General features: G+C 56.1%; 3 protein-coding genes across 3 annotated transcripts in view; 1 reads left to right on the plus strand and 2 right to left on the minus strand.

Annotated features, from left to right (window-relative positions):
* Window positions 1-1703: 1703 nt before the first annotated feature.
* On the minus strand, window positions 1704-3193 carry LOC113208929 (uncharacterized). Its single transcript, XM_026426184.2, has 5 exons — window positions 2984-3193; window positions 2796-2866; window positions 2548-2704; window positions 2167-2466; window positions 1704-2082 (listed from the first exon to the last, which is right to left on the minus strand). Exons 1-5 carry the CDS (start codon window positions 3104-3106, stop codon window positions 1975-1977), a joined length of 759 nt encoding a protein of 252 aa, XP_026281969.1. The 5' UTR covers window positions 3107-3193; the 3' UTR covers window positions 1704-1974.
* Window positions 3194-3382: 189 nt separating this feature from the next.
* Window positions 3383-4729, plus strand: LOC113208931 (coiled-coil domain-containing protein 12; the record flags this gene model as incomplete). Its single annotated transcript, XM_026426187.2, is given in 3 exon segments — window positions 3383-3524; window positions 3710-3848; window positions 3928-4729. Coding segments are annotated over 3 exon segments (491 nt in total), but the record flags the coding sequence as incomplete, so codon positions are not given.
* The window catches only part of LOC113208928 (carbonic anhydrase 2), a 16168-nt gene continuing 4094 nt past the window's right edge, over window positions 4403-16476 (minus strand). The window contains exons 2-6 of the mRNA XM_026426183.2: window positions 6963-7175; window positions 6733-6871; window positions 6543-6648; window positions 5732-5959; window positions 4403-5389 (exon numbers count right to left, since the gene is read on the minus strand). Of these exons, the coding sequence (XP_026281968.1) occupies window positions 5180-5389; window positions 5732-5959; window positions 6543-6648; window positions 6733-6871; window positions 6963-7175 (896 nt within the window). The 3' untranslated portion in view covers window positions 4403-5179. The remainder of the gene's footprint in view (window positions 5390-5731; window positions 5960-6542; window positions 6649-6732; window positions 6872-6962; window positions 7176-16476) is intronic.

The raw sequence follows: 16476 nt of genomic DNA on the forward strand, positions 1-16476 counted from the left end.
AATCCAGATAATAGTTTTAAAATGGTTCCATTGAAGTCTGAATACAGTTAGTTACATTTGAATTTTTACTCTGTTGGGCGTTGCCCATATGCCTGACGGCATTTGCTTAATAACTATGTGAATGTGGATGAAGAGACGTGGGGTGATTTAGATGAATGGTGTAATTGTTCTTAGTACAATGATTTTACTGATAGATCCTCATTGGCTTACCAAGGCCAGGGAAAAATAGAATCTGTCTCCTCTGCAAGCGCTCATGGCGCCTGAGAGGTAGGCAACATTGTGTCTGCCGTGCATGCGTGTTCTGCGGGTTGGCCTACCCCGAGTCTCGCAGGCGCCGAGCTCCCGTAAATTTGCCGGACATATCTGAGAAAACAAACGGACGTACTTTCAGGACGATCCCTAATTTCACGAACATTTTCCTTGTTGCTCGCGCAGGTGGGTGGAAAGGCGGCTCCGTCACAGCAACCGGCGCCAGCGGGCGTCCAGCGTCACTACCCCTCTACGGGCCAGCACAGTGGCGCCAGCGCAAGGGACGGCAGCGGGAACTGTTGCACCCAGAAGCGCCTCCTGCAGGAGCTGGAGAAGCAGCTGTCGATCCTGCGTCAGCTGAACGCGGACCACATGCGGGAGGAGTGGGTTCGCGCCAGCTACCCCAGCCCGTACTACCCCTACCTGCACAACCTGCCCGTGCACCCCGCCCGCGGCTACGACGTGGGCCCGGCGTTGCTCCCCACCTACTTCCTGCCCTCCTCGGCGGGGTCTCGGCGGCGCTCTCCCGAACCCCAGCCGCCGTGGCGCAGCCCCGCCCCCGAGCCCCAGCAGCAGCCGGACTGCGACTGGTCCGGCCGTGCGGCCCCCGGGGACGCCGAGGGCGGGAGCCGCCTGGACGACAAGGTCAGCGAACAGCAGCGGGAGGCCGACGACCTCCGCGGCGACGACCCTCAGGATGACGTCGGTGTCGACCCTAAGATCGGAGAGCCCGTCGACTTCGAAGTGCGCTGAGGTGGACCCGCTCCTAACGACGGTCCCGACTCAGAAGAGCGAGCAGGTGCTGTCGTAGCCGTAGCCGGGCTTATGGCCGCTATCGGAGGGTTTACAGTCGCGGAACAGCACCGCGTCCGGGCCGGTCCTGGCCCTGGCCTTGCAGCAAGGTGAGCCGGGTCAAGGACGCGAGGCGGCCCAGGAGCGGGCAAGGCTCTTAATAGCGGTCAGCCAGAGCCCGCGCACTGCAGAGCCGAGCGCCGCGGTAGTTAACGCCGGCGTCACTCCAGACGACACCTGACACTGCCCCCCCCCCCTTCTCTCTCCTTTCCCCTGCATCACCGCGACACGCAACCTGGAAAATGTTTTAATAGTTCTCGTGGGACTGGAGTGACCCGTCAGCCTGCGGGGCCCACCACTGACTCACCCGCACCCGTCGCATCTACACGTCTCGTGGGCACAACATGTGGCGGCTCAGTCATCAAAATCTAGGTTTATCCGACAGAATTAAGAATATGTGACTTCTTTCAGCACCCTCACCGTTAAATGTCCATAGGTAGAACTATAGGGCTGGCTGCAAGGTGAAGTTTGTGTTGTCCTGGTTAAGCACTGTTAATATTTTGAAAATGCTGATTAAATCTTAATTTTAATAGGGAAAGTATGATTGAATTACTGATCATTTTAAGAAGTACTTTTACAAGGAAAGTAAATAAAAGAAAATATTTGTGATATGTGTAACATCTACACAATTTGTTCATTACGTATATTTGATTCCTACTTGCCTCACATACGTTAACTAATCACTCGTTACCAGAGATTACAGTCATCAAAAACACTTACCTAATAAACAGAAACACAATTCAATTCACTAGTTACAAATATCCAAATCAGAACAAACCACTAATTTTTTGGTACTTTAGTGTAAATTTACTATGAACACAAGTTTTAGTATCACAGAGTTGAAGTAGACGTGGACCTAATTAACACTCAACATCAGCTTGGGTTATCGTCACTTGGAGTCTTTGCTCTATTATTAGCACTGTACAATTTCATTTCTTCGGCGTATTTTTCCTTAGACTTTTCATACATATCATAATAAACCTGCAAAAAATAAAATTTACAATCAACATAATCAACTCATCTAATTTTTGAATACATAGAGTATATGAACAAAAACAGACTAACCTTTTTATCTTCTGGTGCTAATGTATTCCATTTGCTGGCTAATTGCCTAGTGATTTCTTGTTTAGATGTTTCACCTTCACTATTTCCACTCGCTCTTTCCAAGCCTGCCGCTGTCACAGCAAGTGGCCTTTGCTCTTGACAAAACTGCAGGAATGGATTAGCAGGACGTTTTGGTGCATTCGGATCTTTTTCGGGTTTGTCTCCTTTCGTTGTTTTTCGTTTTGTTGTGGAGCCTGTATTTGGTGTTCCTGCTGTGTTATTGTTTGACCCTTTCCGACCTTTTTCACCTGTTCCCTGATTCTTCAAACATTAAAAGTTTTTTTTACTATCACGCTGAGGAAAAACAATGTGGGAAGGAGTTTTAAAATGAATGTTTAGTACCTTTCCTGGGGCTCCTCCAGCTTTTCCCCCCGCATTAGGGGTGGATGTTTTTTCACGTTTAATAGGTTGCTGTTGTGCCACGATCTCATCACGTTCAAATGTTATTGGTACATTCCTCCAATTGTCACCATAAGTATCCAAGCGTTCCATTAAAATTCTTGAAAAGGTAAACAGAACATTAGGAATTTAGAAAGACATTGATGGATTTGTGTTACATCAGATGAACTAGGGGAAAACTGAAATCTTACTTCCTCTCTCTTCGTATCCTTCGCAACAATTTCTTCACCTGCTGAGCTCTGTGAACAAGACGCTCGTTGTCCTGTAAATAAAATATTAAAATTAAAATAAAGAAAACTAACTCAGTATAATCAAAATAAGGTAAACATGGAAATTTATCAACATATTTATAGGTTAGGGTCATTACTAGTGTGTTTACCTGCTGTAGAACTTCACATCTTTCCAGCAAAAGCTGATATTTACGTCTATATACATCTTCTTCTTCTGCGTCGACTTCATCGTCTGTGTCATCAGAATTACTGTCTGAAGCGGGGCCGTTCATTTCACGATATTTTCACGATAGGTGTACTTTTGTAAACAGTGTCAGCCGCTTTTGGCGTCCAAACCAAAACTCCTGACCGAAGAAATTTTCATATACACATGTGTAAAAACTTTTCATACCATATCTGCTCAACTGTTTCGGCGGAATGTTTACGTTGAAAACCTAACCTTATGCCTTGTTTTGTGTTGGTGATTTAACTTTCTTGTTCTCTTTTCTGTCGAAAAATACTATCGTCAAATAATTAGACTGCTCGGATTTTGTACACAAACTTCATGATGGCAGAGGGAAAGTTGACACCTTTGGAGGAAGAGGCACTGAAGAGGAAAGAAAGATTGAAAGCTTTGAAACGAAAGCATGAAACCGGCGGTGATTCAGTAGAAGAACCACAAAAGATTGAAAATCCAACTCCCCTCCCCAAGTAAGTAGGAATAGCCCATCATCATTATTATATGGTATTTAGTATCCCAATCATACACACTAAAATGTCAAAGAGTACTTTGTTATCTGTTCGTATGGTTTACCTTATCTGTTGGACGGCTCTTTGTACTTTATTCTGCTGGGATTTTTAGTGCCTAATATGATATTGTTTGTAATCTATTCCAGGCCTAAGTTTCGCAGTTATAAACCTCAAGATGAATCACTTAAGGAAAGTGTTATGCCAAGTGCTAAACCTGCAGATGTGGCCGAGGAAGTAAAAGAACAGCTTGCCGCAGCTGACAGTAGAGTTGTGATGGATGACTTGGTGAGTTAGAAAATATTTTTGGAAAGTCAAAATCTTCAAATTTTGATTCATATCCATCTAATCACTGTTTCCATTTTAGGATATTACAACATTAGCACCCAGAAAGCCAGATTGGGATTTGAAGCGAGATGTGGCAAAGAAGCTTGAGAAATTAGAAAAAAGAACACAACGCGCAATTGCAGAACTTATTCGTGATAGATTACGCCTGGAACAAGGAGATGATCTAGCATCAGCTGTCAATGCAGGAGCTCGAGCCCAGTTAGCAGAAGCGAAAGATGATGATGATTAGTTGTAAGTTTGTATTAAGTCCCTAGGACTCAGATAGGTAAAATACCACTTGCTTTGTTGGGGAAGCTGTCAGCTTCATGTTCTTTATTTTTGAATGTATAATTTGCCTTTGGCTCTGCGATTTCTGTTATTAAGTTGAGAATGCAAATAGGCGGTCTTTTAATTGACAGTTACAAGCTCTTTCTACCAAATCCTTTATCAGTAGGGAAGCTTAAGTAAATCATGAGTTGTAATTTATGGTTTGGAGGGAATGAAACAAATGTTAGTAGCAGAAACCTTTTAATTTTTATTTTACATTTCATATCTCTTACAACAAATTACTGAAATCTATTCTCATGTCTTTCTTTACATGCTTGTAGATTACATTTTCTCTGTTGTTCGGTATTAGGTCTAAGTACAAGAAAATACACAATTATAATTGTACTTTATTTGAATGTGCTAGAAAGATTTTATAAAAACTTTCTCTGCATTGCATCAATTTATATAAACTGAAGTCTTTTTTTTTTCTGTGAAGGCATACCAGCATACCTGTCAAATTTATTCCAATATAATTTAGAGGGAATAGTGAATTATATTTTTACTGTACAGAAATACTTTTGTATTTTTTTTTCTAGCACACCAAAATATTTAGAGCGATATGACTATCTCTTTGGTATAAAATTAAGGTTCCCAATTTTGAATCATTTAGAAAGCTAAATTGGGGATTTACCTTACTTATCAGCTAACTAAAAACAGAGTTCTGCTATCTCCTTTTGCTCAGTCAAACAATGGCACGCAGTATCTTATGGGGCAGATTTAATAAAATGCATAGAGCAACATAATGTTTCTTGGCCCTCTGTTCTTAACGAAACGATCATCTAAACAATAATAAATACAGTAGCTTACAAGTACATAGTATCACTTTTAGGCAAAATTCAGCCATGTTCGGGGAGAGGGTGGTGGTGGGGGATGGGGGATCTACAATTTTTTTTTTGTGGTGTCGCACTTAAATCCCCACCCCTGGCGAGCAAGGGGCATCGTCGGCCGTTACGGCGGCGTCCCGTCTATCTGGCGAGGAAGGCGGGGACGAGCGCGAGGAGCAGGGCGGCGCCGGAGCTAAAGCTGGAGAGGGGGCGGCCGGACGCCGAGTCGGCGTCGTCCAGGTTGAGCTCGCCCGCGTTATACCACACGTTGCGGCCGCCGAGGGGCTGCACGGGCCGCGCGTTGTGCGTGAGGAAGCCGTGCTGCGTCCGCAGGCGGCGGAAGGACTCGAGCTGTGCGGCAGAGAAAGACAAGGAGGTGAGGAAGGAGTGCGACCTCGTCTGGTGCCGCCTGGTGGGCAGGCAGCCTATTCGACCCGCCGTCGCGAGAATGAGCGAAAGAGCCTCGCTTTAGGGCCCGCGGGCCCGCGGCTTTAGCAGAAGCGGGCACGAGCGCTCCCCATAAAGGGTTTCTCCCTACCCTCATTCTCTCTCACTCAAATCACAAATACAAACAAGTGATTTGACAATCCGTCGATTCGGCGTCTACATCGCAATGACATCAGCCGACGTCGATGCGATAGCGGGCATGCTCATGTGGAGACGTCTTGTTGTCTGAGCCCGCAACTGGCTTACCTGGGCGTGCGACAGGCGGATGGGGTGCTTGAAGTCGATCCACGTGACGACCTCGAGGCAGGGCGGCGTGGTGAGCGAGCCGTGGTACGTGAAGTAGTGCGAGCGCGCGCACGGGATGAGCGAGGCCAGGGTGAGCTGCCGCCGCAGCCCGAACTTGGTGTGGGGCGTCTCGATGTGCGGCAGGTAGTCCACCATCTCCGAGTACACCGCGTTGTCGGACGGCATCACCTGCGAGGGGGGGAGGAGCAAGGAGTCGGGTGTCTTTAAGCTCGCCACTTTCGGATACTCCCGTGCTATTGGACGGTGGTGTGAATGGGTCCAGCCCTGGCAGATGACGTAAGGTCTGACACGGCGCGTGGCGCTATGGGCCGGCGCTATGGGCCGGCGCTATGGGCCGGCGCCCCGCTCGTTCAGCAGTTCAGCAGTTAGCCACTCCATTCATTAAGGGGCCGCCACGCTGGGTTAGGTAAGATTAGATGTGTACAGTACCCGTTCCCACGTGGTGACCTCGGGGCCACTATAGCGGCGCTCTCAGCGCGGGGCGGGGATGGGGATGGGGATGGGCATGGGCACTGCCTCGGCACTGCCGCACAATGTATTCACGCCATCGAACGCGGGGAGCGCGGCGGCCCGGGGCGGGCCGTGGTGCGGTGACGGTTCGACCCGCAGTAACGCTATGTATTCCGCGCGCAGCATCGTCACATCGTCACGCCGCCACCAATAGCATTTGCGCCTCCGTTTTGGCGCAGTCTCCGTCCTCCCCCTGCTCCCCATCCTACCTCCTCCCTTTCTCTTTCTCTGTCTCTCTCACCTCGTAGAAGAAGGCGAGCACGACCAGGCCGTCGCTATGCAGCTGCGCCTGCTCCGGCGAGCCATACTGCCTTTTGTAGAACACCATGTGCAACTCCATGGGGTAGCTTTAACAAAAAAAAAGGTTACACTTTAAAAAAAAATACACGCTCCTTTAACATTCGCGTGATGGGTTTTAAAATTGCTGTTACCTGTGGTTGTTGATGAGGTCCTCGCTGCCCACAGAGTCGTTCTGGCCCCAGTGGAAGTGCAGCTGACTGAACACGTAGCGGCCCTTGAGCGGACCGCCCGAGATCATGGCGGGCTCCGACATGTTGAACTTGAGCAGGACTGCGTGAGACACAGACGCAACGAGACATAAATTAAGATGTCGTCTTTTGTTGTACACTGGCGCCTATATAGCCTAGGCGCTGCCCCATACCCGTGTGGCCGTTGTTGGTGATGGTGGAGGTCTCGGGCGGCGTCTCGAAGCCCTCGTACCGGATGGGTGGCAGGTGCACCCGGGACACGTGATGCTCGTCGATGTCGATGGGCGACTGGTATTTGCCCCGGCACGTCTGGTAGTGCTCGCCCCAGTGGTCCGGGCCCTGGTTGCCCTCGTAGGAGAAGTCATCGAACGGCTCGAGCACTCCACCTGTAAAGAGTTTGAGTTTTCATCGTGATGCATTCTTTGTGTCGTACGGTTTGTGAATACTTAATTATTTCGCTCGTTTGGGACAGACTGGTGACGAGCGAGCTCAGCCGGCGGCGCTGTTTCCGGTTCCAACTTCCGCCCCCTGAGCTCCCCGTCCGCGTCCGTCCCCGTCTGTCCCCCGTTCGTTTTCCGCCATATAAGCCATATCTTGGCCGGCGCCCCGGATCCCCCGGATAGGGTTTGGGCGCGGTGGCCGTGACGGACAGACAGCGCCTGCGCCGGGGCTTTAGCCGGGGCTGTCCACGGACAGCAGCCAGCAGCGCTGTCCTTTGTCACCGCCGCTCTGGACTAGATCTGTCCGTTGATTCCCGTTTGTTCTCCTGCTCCTCTAAGTGACCGCCCACGAGCCAGTGTGTTGCAATTAGGCTGTGCTAGGCTGTCTGACGGACAGCCGGGAAGGGAGGGGGGGGGGACTCTCTCATCTTTGGCTACTTTGCCGCAGCCCTTGCCGCCCTACACGCCTATCGCACGACGCCCCTCACCCCTTCGTCCCTGGCCGCGCGGGCGGCCCGCGCTGCAGCCGGTATTGTTGCGCCACGCCACATACACTTCGCTCGTGTGTGACGCGGTGCCGGTCTGTTCGGCCGCTTCGTGTGGCCCTGCGGAATCCTTTTATAAACCTCCGGACGTGTGTCATGTAACGCGCGCCGCTGTCGCCCCACAAAGGCGGCGCTCACAAAACCACACACTCTGTTCGCGCCGAACGTGGGTGAAACTCGCATTACGATTATTTCCTGATGGCCCCGGCAGCGGCACCGGCCGGCGGCGGCAGGCCAGGGCTGGCCAGGGCCGAGGGGTGAGCGCCTGCGAGGGTAGGCCACCGACAGGGCTGCGGCGCACCGGCGCGCGGCGGGGTGTCTACTCGGAGTCTGCAGGCGCCTCGCCGCCCCGCCCCGCCCCTTTGAACCTCCCGCCGCCGCTACGCCCGGCAGCGCCGAGCCGCAGGGACGGGCGGGATATATTAGGCAAGTTGGGAACCAAAGGAAACTTTTGAAGAATAAAAAGTGGCGGGGAAAACACACGTGGCGGGCAGCGCCCCAGAAAATGATAATCTGGAGCGAGCGTCGTGCAACATTCCACACACCGGCAACCAGCATCCCGGGCCGCGCCAGGCGGCCCATCGGCGGCCCATGACTATAGCCATAGGCGGCCTGAAGGCGGCTACAACAAGCACGTCCAGCGGATCCGTCCGATCTCACGCGTCCGTGTCGTGGAGGAATAAGATTTATGCGCGCGGCAGTATACGTCAAAGGGATGAGCGGGGCGGGCGGGCCGAGCGGTGGGGTGGCGGGGTGGGGCCGAGCACAAAGAGCGATTAAAGCAGTCGGTAGTTGCCGTTGCGTTAGGTCAGGGAGCCAGAGCCGATCGCTGGATGCGATTTATATCGGCGGATTTTACTGCCGCTCATCTGAGAGGGAGGCCGCTCCGACACTGTCGGGCAAAAAAAGGGAGCAGAATACTGTAGTGTGCGATTGATGGGAGGTTTTACTTTTTTATGGAGGATTCATTTGCCTGGAGCGGGGCGTCCTGCGACCGCGGCCCTCTCTAGGTGGGGGCTCACTGGAGCAACAGTAACAGCACTTTGTGCAAGCGGGCGGGAGCCTGGTGGGGGCGGCGGCAGTGGGGCTCTGGGTCACCTCTCGGATCACCTGCAGCAGCCGTGCAGCTGCTGGGCACCTGCCGCGGCGGCGGGGCGGCGGGGGCATCTGCGGCCATCTGCCCCGCGACCAGGGCGAGTGCCGGCCGGCCGCTACTCCGGCTGTGGTTTTGCTTTGGGATGCTGAAACGCTCTGTAATCGGTTAATTGCTCAAGAGAGGCGGAGTGGGGAGGGCAGTGCTCTGGCCGCAGGGGGGCCTTGCTACCGGGAGGCGCCACGACGTGACGCCGGCGGCGGCGGCGGCGGCGGCGGCGGCGGCAGAGGCGGCAGCACGCGCTCGGTAGCACAGCTGCACAGCGCCCGCTAAACCCAGGTCGCAAAGAAGTCATGGATTGACGTACATTACCTCCCGTCGCCCGGCAGTGCTGTTGCCACCGCGACTGGCGCTACACATGCTGTTGCGACCGTGCGCCAAATTAGTCCATGACACGCCCACCACGCCCTGCCACGCCCCGCCACGCCCCGCCACACCCCAGCACGCGACCGTCTGCGGTGCGCAAAAGCCTTCATCGTTATTCTTATGACCCTCATTACGCCGTTACTTTTAATCCAAACACCGGCAGGAGTGAAAGCCTCCTACCTCCTGTGAGGGATCGTCGATATGAATACGAATGGCTCGAACCGCGCCGCTCATCTCTCTTCTCTGCCCAATAAACTGGTTTAACGATCGGCGCAGCCGCTGCCTCGGTCCTCGTGCCTCGTGCCTCGTGCCTCGTGTCTCGTGCTTCATGCTTCATACCTAAGTTTCACTTGGAAGGTGTACACAACCACGGAGTTGCACACTTGCAAGTAATCAACTTGCAGTTGCACACTTACAAGTGTTAAGCGGTTGCACACTTAGTTTATCAGTGTTGCTCATTGTGCCGATGTGTCACAGGCGGACAATACTTTGAGAACGCACAACGCAAGCGTGTGGTGCCGTACCGAGTGCCTCTGATCTCAACACCTCTGATCTCAATCTGCAACCACCTCTCTTTCAATACGGGGAGAGAAAACGGAAGCAAAAAGTAATTCCTGCAAATAAGTATTGAAACCCCGCTTTCTCGAGAGGCACGGAGGTGCGACGAGGCGGGGAAAGAAAGGCGCGCGAAGGACAACTAAATCAACAGCCGACCGGCCTCGAACGGCACTGCATTTCCAGCGGCGAGCAGGCAATGGCCGCGCGGCAGTGTCACAGCCGAGGGCTGCCGTCCGAGGGGCCGCGGAGGACGACCAGTCCCGCGTTTCGTCACGACGGCGGCCGCGTGATGGCCGCGCGCCCGACAGTGATTTCGCTACTTTTTGATGAGACTGTAGCGGAGCGGGCGGGCGAGGCATTAAAACCCCAAAATTTATTCGAAAACGGCAAAAGCCGCGGCGCCCCGTTCAGACAATCGGAAACAAAAGCCAGACGCTTTTGCGGAAGCTCGTGCTGGTCGCTCGTCTGGCGGGCGCGCGCGTGGCTCGGGCTCGGGCTAGGCTGCTTCTCTTCGCCCTCACCGGCAGTAGCCGGGGCGGCGGGGCGAGGCGCGGGGCCACGAGTGCAGGGGGAAGCCCCCAGCCTCCTACCGGCCGGGCGCAGCCGACCCATACGTGCTTGATTGATTGATGGATTGATCGGTGATTGACGCGGAGCGGTCAGCGCGGGGCGCTGCTGAGCGGCACCGAGATCCTTGGGATGCTCGTTGTCCGCGCGGCTGCCGCGCCATTCCAGGCGGAGGATAACCAGGGGGCGTCAGAAGGTCCTGAGAACTGAGGGGGCACGTTGTGCCTGCCTAGCACGAGGGAGGGCCTGATAATATATTTTGCAATTTCACAAAGAAATGGATGATGCATTTTTGTTTGCCCAGATAGCTCTATTTTGAAATTTCCATTCAAGCCACTTTCCACTTTCTACTACTTGGTGATGTCACTATTGACGCCACACAGAGCGATGCCGGTAACCGTAACTCCGGCAAAGCTGCGGAAGGGTGGGAGGCAGGCAGGCAGGCACGTGCCCCCCCCCCCCCCCACACACACTCCATAGGATAACGAAGTGCGCTGTCGGCCGGGCACAGCGGGAGGGTTCCAGGAGCCCACGGGTGCTTCCTGGAACATCCTCCTGGAATAGCGTCTACTAGCGAGCGAATGACTGACAAATGCGAGCGCGCGACTGCTGACATAATACGTTAAGCGACACTTGCGCATGGAGATGCGGTGCTGCAAGTAAGTGCATGCGAGGCGGACAGACGGACCTCCGGTGGCGAGCGGAGATAGACGATGGCTGGGCTCGGCACAGATTGCCTCGCAGGCGCGCGCCGACGTGACGCGCTCAGCGGTCGCGCCCTGCCGCCCCTTGCTTGTTTGACTTTGTGGTGGAGTGTACCAGTCTACTCGATCCCTTAGTTGTTTTAATCCACCGCGTAACTTTCCTTGTTCCTCATCTCAGACCTCCTCCCACCGACCTACCAACACCAGCACAGTGCAGTACATAATCCTTTGTCATACCACCCAGCACCCGAGCTGCCTCCTACGGCTTCCCGCGGATTAACTTTATCCCCAGGCTCGGTCGTCACCATGTACTCACCAGTTATTTTCGAATAACGCTCGACCTTTACCGCGCGAGCCGTGCAGCAGTACACGGCGACTAGGGATCATCCGGAAAGTTCGCGCCCTTCGTTTGCCGTGTCGAGCCTGCCAAGTCCAGCCTGTGCAAGCGCTCAGAGCGCCTGATCGGTAGGCAACATCTCGCTTGCAGTGCATGCGTGTACTGCAGGGTGGCCTACACTGAGTCTCGCAGGCGCTGAGCTCCCGTATCATGCCGAATGAATCCGAGAAGCGGACGTACCCCCTGGACGACCCCCTATTTGTTGCCAGGTTGGCAGTACACGCCACCTCAATGGGGTACACAGTCCGCAGCCATACCCGCCGCTCGAGCTCCTGGCTCCCCGTGGATTTAGATTATCGCCGGGCTCATGACTGCTGGCTGAAACAGCAGTTTCCGCTTGTTCATCAGTCATTCTTGAATAACCCCCTTTGCTGGCCGGGCATGTGCGGCGCGGGGTGACTGTTTGCCAGGACGGCGGCGGCCTCCCGTGTGCGCCGCGCCGTCGCCACCCGCGGAGCGCGCGAGGCCGCGGCACCTCGCGGCGCTGCTGCCGTGACCCCGGGGTGACCCCGCGGGTCACGGGTTGCTGGGGCAGCGGTCTCATGGACAGCGCACTGTCGCGATAGTGCACCAGCCGTTCTGGACAAGCTGGGCATCGCGTGCCCCCCCCCCTCCTGGCGAGTGCCACACCCACATAGCGAGGCCACCACGCCCCCAGGCCTAGAGATGCGCTCGTTGGTCGGCATGGCGACCAGGTGACCAGCCTTGAGCGCAGCGACCAGCTGACCGTCACCTGACCTCCGCGGGTCGCTGAAGTAGAGGTCCTCGGGGACACGTGAGGCTTCGTGCCCTGGGGGGGCTCTGGCAACCGAGTATCGGGAGGAGAGAGGGGCCTTTTCGGCATCCATTTCACATCCATCGTGGGAAGCGGAGAGCGCATGCGGCCCGGTCGTTACAGACAGTCTGAGCATGTCATCGTGTCGAGAAGTGAAGAGAGCGGCGCGAGTGGAACTTTACTCGAGTGGGGAGGAAACAGGGGCAGAAATCCTCCTACGTATATCCATTAATTACCCTCTGCTTACCGACAGCCTCCTCCTCGCCCCAACAAAAAGGAAAACCTCACGAATAAGTCATGAGTCAAACAGGCCGCATCGACGGGAAAGTGGCACGTTTTCAGCCTAGTTTTTGGAGCCGATTTTGCCATGACGTCTCTTTGTTTGCTAGACGATACGGTGGCGATACAATACGTCGTGCTATGCACTCGTCTCGCATGAGCGGGCTGTGCGAGCGAGGAAGGAAGGAAGGAAGGAGCAGGGAGTGCGACAAGGAGTGTGACAGACGCGTTGACGCGTGAAAATTGGGGCAATAACCCGCAAGACGAGCAATATGAAGCCGCCTGAATGAATAATTGCCATCCATTGGCTGGGCAATGAGGCTACTTACTTGTTGCGAAAAAGCCAACGACCTGTGCTGGCCCCTGCTGCCCCGACGCCCCGCCGGCCCATGACAAAATAATTACTTAATGGACATGGGAGCGGGCTGTGACCAGAGCCGTGCCGCTGTGGCCGAGGCTGTGGCCGAGGCTGTGGGGCCATGGCTGTGGGGCCGAGGCTGGGACCGAAGCTGGGGCCGGGGCTGTTGCCGAGGCTGTGGCCGAGTCTGTGGCCGAGGCTGTGTCCCACCGCCGCGCCCAGTGCCGTGCTGCGTGGTGCTGCGTTCTGGCGTAGCTACAGATTGTGCGGGTGGTGCGAGACAGAGAAGGGCGGTCAGCGGACTTGTCATCTGCCCCCCCCCTCCCCCTGGGCCCCTGAGGTCATATTCGCTGTAGTCTCTTTTGCACCATCCTCCCTGTCGGCTCCAACGGGGACACGCCCCCGGGCCCTGTTTCGCCCGAACACGCCGGCAGCGGAATATTGATGAGAAGTTTGCCACCGGTGTCGCGCCAGGTGTTGGGCCCGCATTTAACAAAACCTGAAGCTATGTAGAAAACAGTGGGGACCGAGTGAGGGGGGGGGGGTAAGTATCTCCCGGCTCCATCCCATTTACCTTTAGCTTCGCAGTTGAAACCTTTAGAAACTGGAAAAAGGCGTGCGTCGGTCCTCATATCCCCTTGGCGTCGTGGAGTCTCTGCGGTCCCCGAGGCCCTGAGCTGAGCTGGAGCGACTTCCTCCTCACTTTCCCAGCAGCGAGCCCCGCCAGCTGCACCTCCTCGAGCCCCGCCGCGCCGACCTCATCGGAAACCCATATCGTGATTACGTATGCCCTCTCGTGCGCGCGGCGCCCCTGGTGAGCACTCGCGGAGGTGCGCGCATGTACCCCTGACCCAGACTCATGCGCGCAGCACTTTCACTCACTCTCTCACTCTCTCACTCGCTCACTCGCTCGCTCGCTCTCTCACTCGATTGGGTGCCGGTACCCATACGGCGGCGGCTCATGAGTGGAGGGCGTGCACGTACCCGTCACTCTCACTCGCTCCTGAACTTCAGGCAGGCCCGAGCAGGTGTTCCCTAGGACCGGCTTGCAGCAGTACAGTGCGGGCCGGGGGCGCCTTGGCGGCCGCCTCTCCAGGAGTGTCGTGTCAAGGTGTCGCGGTGTTGCAGCACGCGCCGCGCGATCAATGTGCCTCATCTGAATGTTTCACGGCCGGCCGTGTCGTCCCCGTCGACTGTCGGACTGAGAATTAAGTACTTTCCCGGAGGGGCGACAAGCGTTTAATAGATGAACGAGCTAAAATGTAACGCACTATCTTTGCTTCCCTTCAACTTTGCGGGCAATATTTCAACGTCTTGCAAATTTTAACCAGATCCGAGAAAGTAAGCTTTTTTCCCTCAGACGGTCGCCGGGGACAGTCAGCCAGCGGCGCTGCGCACACAAGCAGTGCGGACATCCTGTCGCTGCTTGACTTACTCTGTTATGCCGACTTGTCTCGAGCCGACACGGCATGTCCGTAACACCCTCCCCTCCCCTCCCCTCTCCTCGCCGCGGCCGGGCGCCGCCAGCCACGCCACCCTCGAGTGCGTTGTACTACCGTACCGCACGCAGGCCCGCCCAGCGGGCTTGCCTATCGCACCTGACCAGGGCGCCGCACTGCCCCTAGCCGATAGCCAATGGGCAACCGAGCCACACGCCTTGCACGCGGAGCAGCAGAACCTCGAGTAGAACTTCAAAAGCGGCAGACAGACAGGGGTGGCTGCTCGGTCGTGGGCCACCCCCTGCGCCAGCAAGGTCGCGCCAACCCAAGGACAGCGACGGCTCCTGCCTTTGCTCGTAGTTTTACCGCTATGATGCCATCGACAGCAATATTAACGGAATTCACGAGGACACAGAGCCCTCGGTGTGCGCGGGCACTGCTCGCGAGGAGTGGGCGAGCCCTTAGGAGTGGGCGAGCCCTTCCCCTCGAGCCACATCCGCCGCCCGGTCGGCGTTGGTGGCGCGCCACAGAGGCGCCCTCGACGCCCCTCTCTCCTTACTGCTTTTCGCGACAGCTGTTATGGGCTTCACTTCCATTTTCTAAATTTAAGTATCCCGCGGTGTGCGTGCGCCCATATGGACGCCGTGACGCGGCGGTCTGCGAGAGGCGAGCACCGGCAGCAGGCCATAAAGGCGGTCGCTACAGCGTGTGTATGCGCGCACGCGAGCGCCGCCCCGCCCCGTCCGCTCTCCCGACGCTCTTTGCTCCCGCCGAGGGGTACATGACCGGTAGCCATCAACCGAACGTGACGGCACGGGGCGGGGCGGGACGGTTGTGGAACACGATGAGACTGCCATTGCCCAGCCCAGCCCGCCGCACCGGACTAACGTGCGAAATTCAAACGGCGAAAAAAAAACGGACGGCTGGCTCAGCGAAAATTGGCGAAATTGGCGGCGAGCAGCATCAGCACGGGGGCCCGCGTGAAAGTGCTGCCGCCTCGCTCATTCGGGACCGGCGCGCCCGCCCTGCTCCGCCCGGCCCACCTCGCCTCGCCTCGCCCCACCCTCCCCCGCCCCACCCCGCCTCATGCCAGGCTCTCTGTAGAATTAGTCGGAAAGACGTCCTGCGAGGGGAGAGGCGCAGGAGAGGTCTTTATGGGCGAAGGCGGCGCAGGCGGGGGCGGGGACAGTTGGCGCCGGCGCCACCGGCCCGTTAGTGGGCGGGCCCGGCGCAGCCCGGCGCCCTTGGGCAGCGCGGCGTGGCTCTGCGCGGCGCGGGGCGGGGCGACACTCCCAAGTTCAAAGTCACGGCTGAACGCAGCAGCAGAGGCTGCAGGCAGCAGCAGCGCCGGCGGCGGTGCCGGCCGGCCCGACTGCCAGCTGAGCCCGAGAGCAAGGGGGATGAAGGGAGGGAGGGGACCGAGTGTGACGTCACCAAACGCGTCGGGAGCAAACTGCGCCGTCCTGTCCTATCACAAAAGTTAATGTGATTTTAGACCTCACCGAGTCACAAACAAACGTACAGTCACTACATCAGCGCAGCCCTCCGCGGCACCTCGGCGTTATCTAGGCCCTACGATCGACAGCTCCAATTATTCCTAAAGTGCAGTGGGCGGGCGGCTGCCCCGCGCGCGCAAACACACACTCGCTCGCATGCGCGCATATACACACGCAGGTCACGCTAGCGCCTCGTTACCAGAGGCTCACGGGGAGGGAGAGAGAGCCTCGGTACGTGTGATTTGTTTGCTATCCTCGTCAGGTGCGCGGCGCGAGCGGTGCGCGCTTCTCCCTCCCCCGCCGACCCTGACCTTGTCGCGCGTTGGGGCGGGCCGGGCGGCTTCACCGTGCGTGGCTGTGGTCAGAGACAAGGGAGTCGTGATTATTTTAAATTGTTTTAGCCACTCCGCGTCTCGCTCGTCCTGCTATCTCTTATTGGCAGTTATCGGCCGGATGCGGATACGGGCTGAGGGAGGACAATGCCGCTGGCCGCTAGCCGCTAGCCGCTGTTCTTTTGTGTCGTCCATATGGGACTACTACATGTCCTCCGGTGTGGCCGCGCAGCAGATGACAGATAACTATCGGTCCTACCGGTGTTCACCCACTCCCC

Source organism: Frankliniella occidentalis, unplaced genomic scaffold, assembly GCF_000697945.3.
Source record: "Frankliniella occidentalis isolate FOCC.00 unplaced genomic scaffold, Focc_3.1 Scaffold168, whole genome shotgun sequence".
NCBI classification, from domain to species: Eukaryota; Metazoa; Arthropoda; class Insecta; order Thysanoptera; family Thripidae; genus Frankliniella; species Frankliniella occidentalis.

Excerpts from the sequence above, each read along its gene's own strand:
- LOC113208929 (XM_026426184.2), bottom strand. The coding sequence starts at position 3,106 with ATGAACGGCCCCGCTTCAGACAGTAATTCTGATGACACAGACGATGAA. Across the intron at positions 2,867-2,983 it reads GATGTGAAGTTCTACAGCAG|GACAACGAGCGTCTTGTTCA; the intron begins GTAAACACACTA and ends TTTTATTTACAG. Across the intron at positions 2,467-2,547 it reads CTGGAGGAGCCCCAGGAAAG|AATCAGGGAACAGGTGAAAA; the intron begins GTACTAAACATT and ends TAATGTTTGAAG.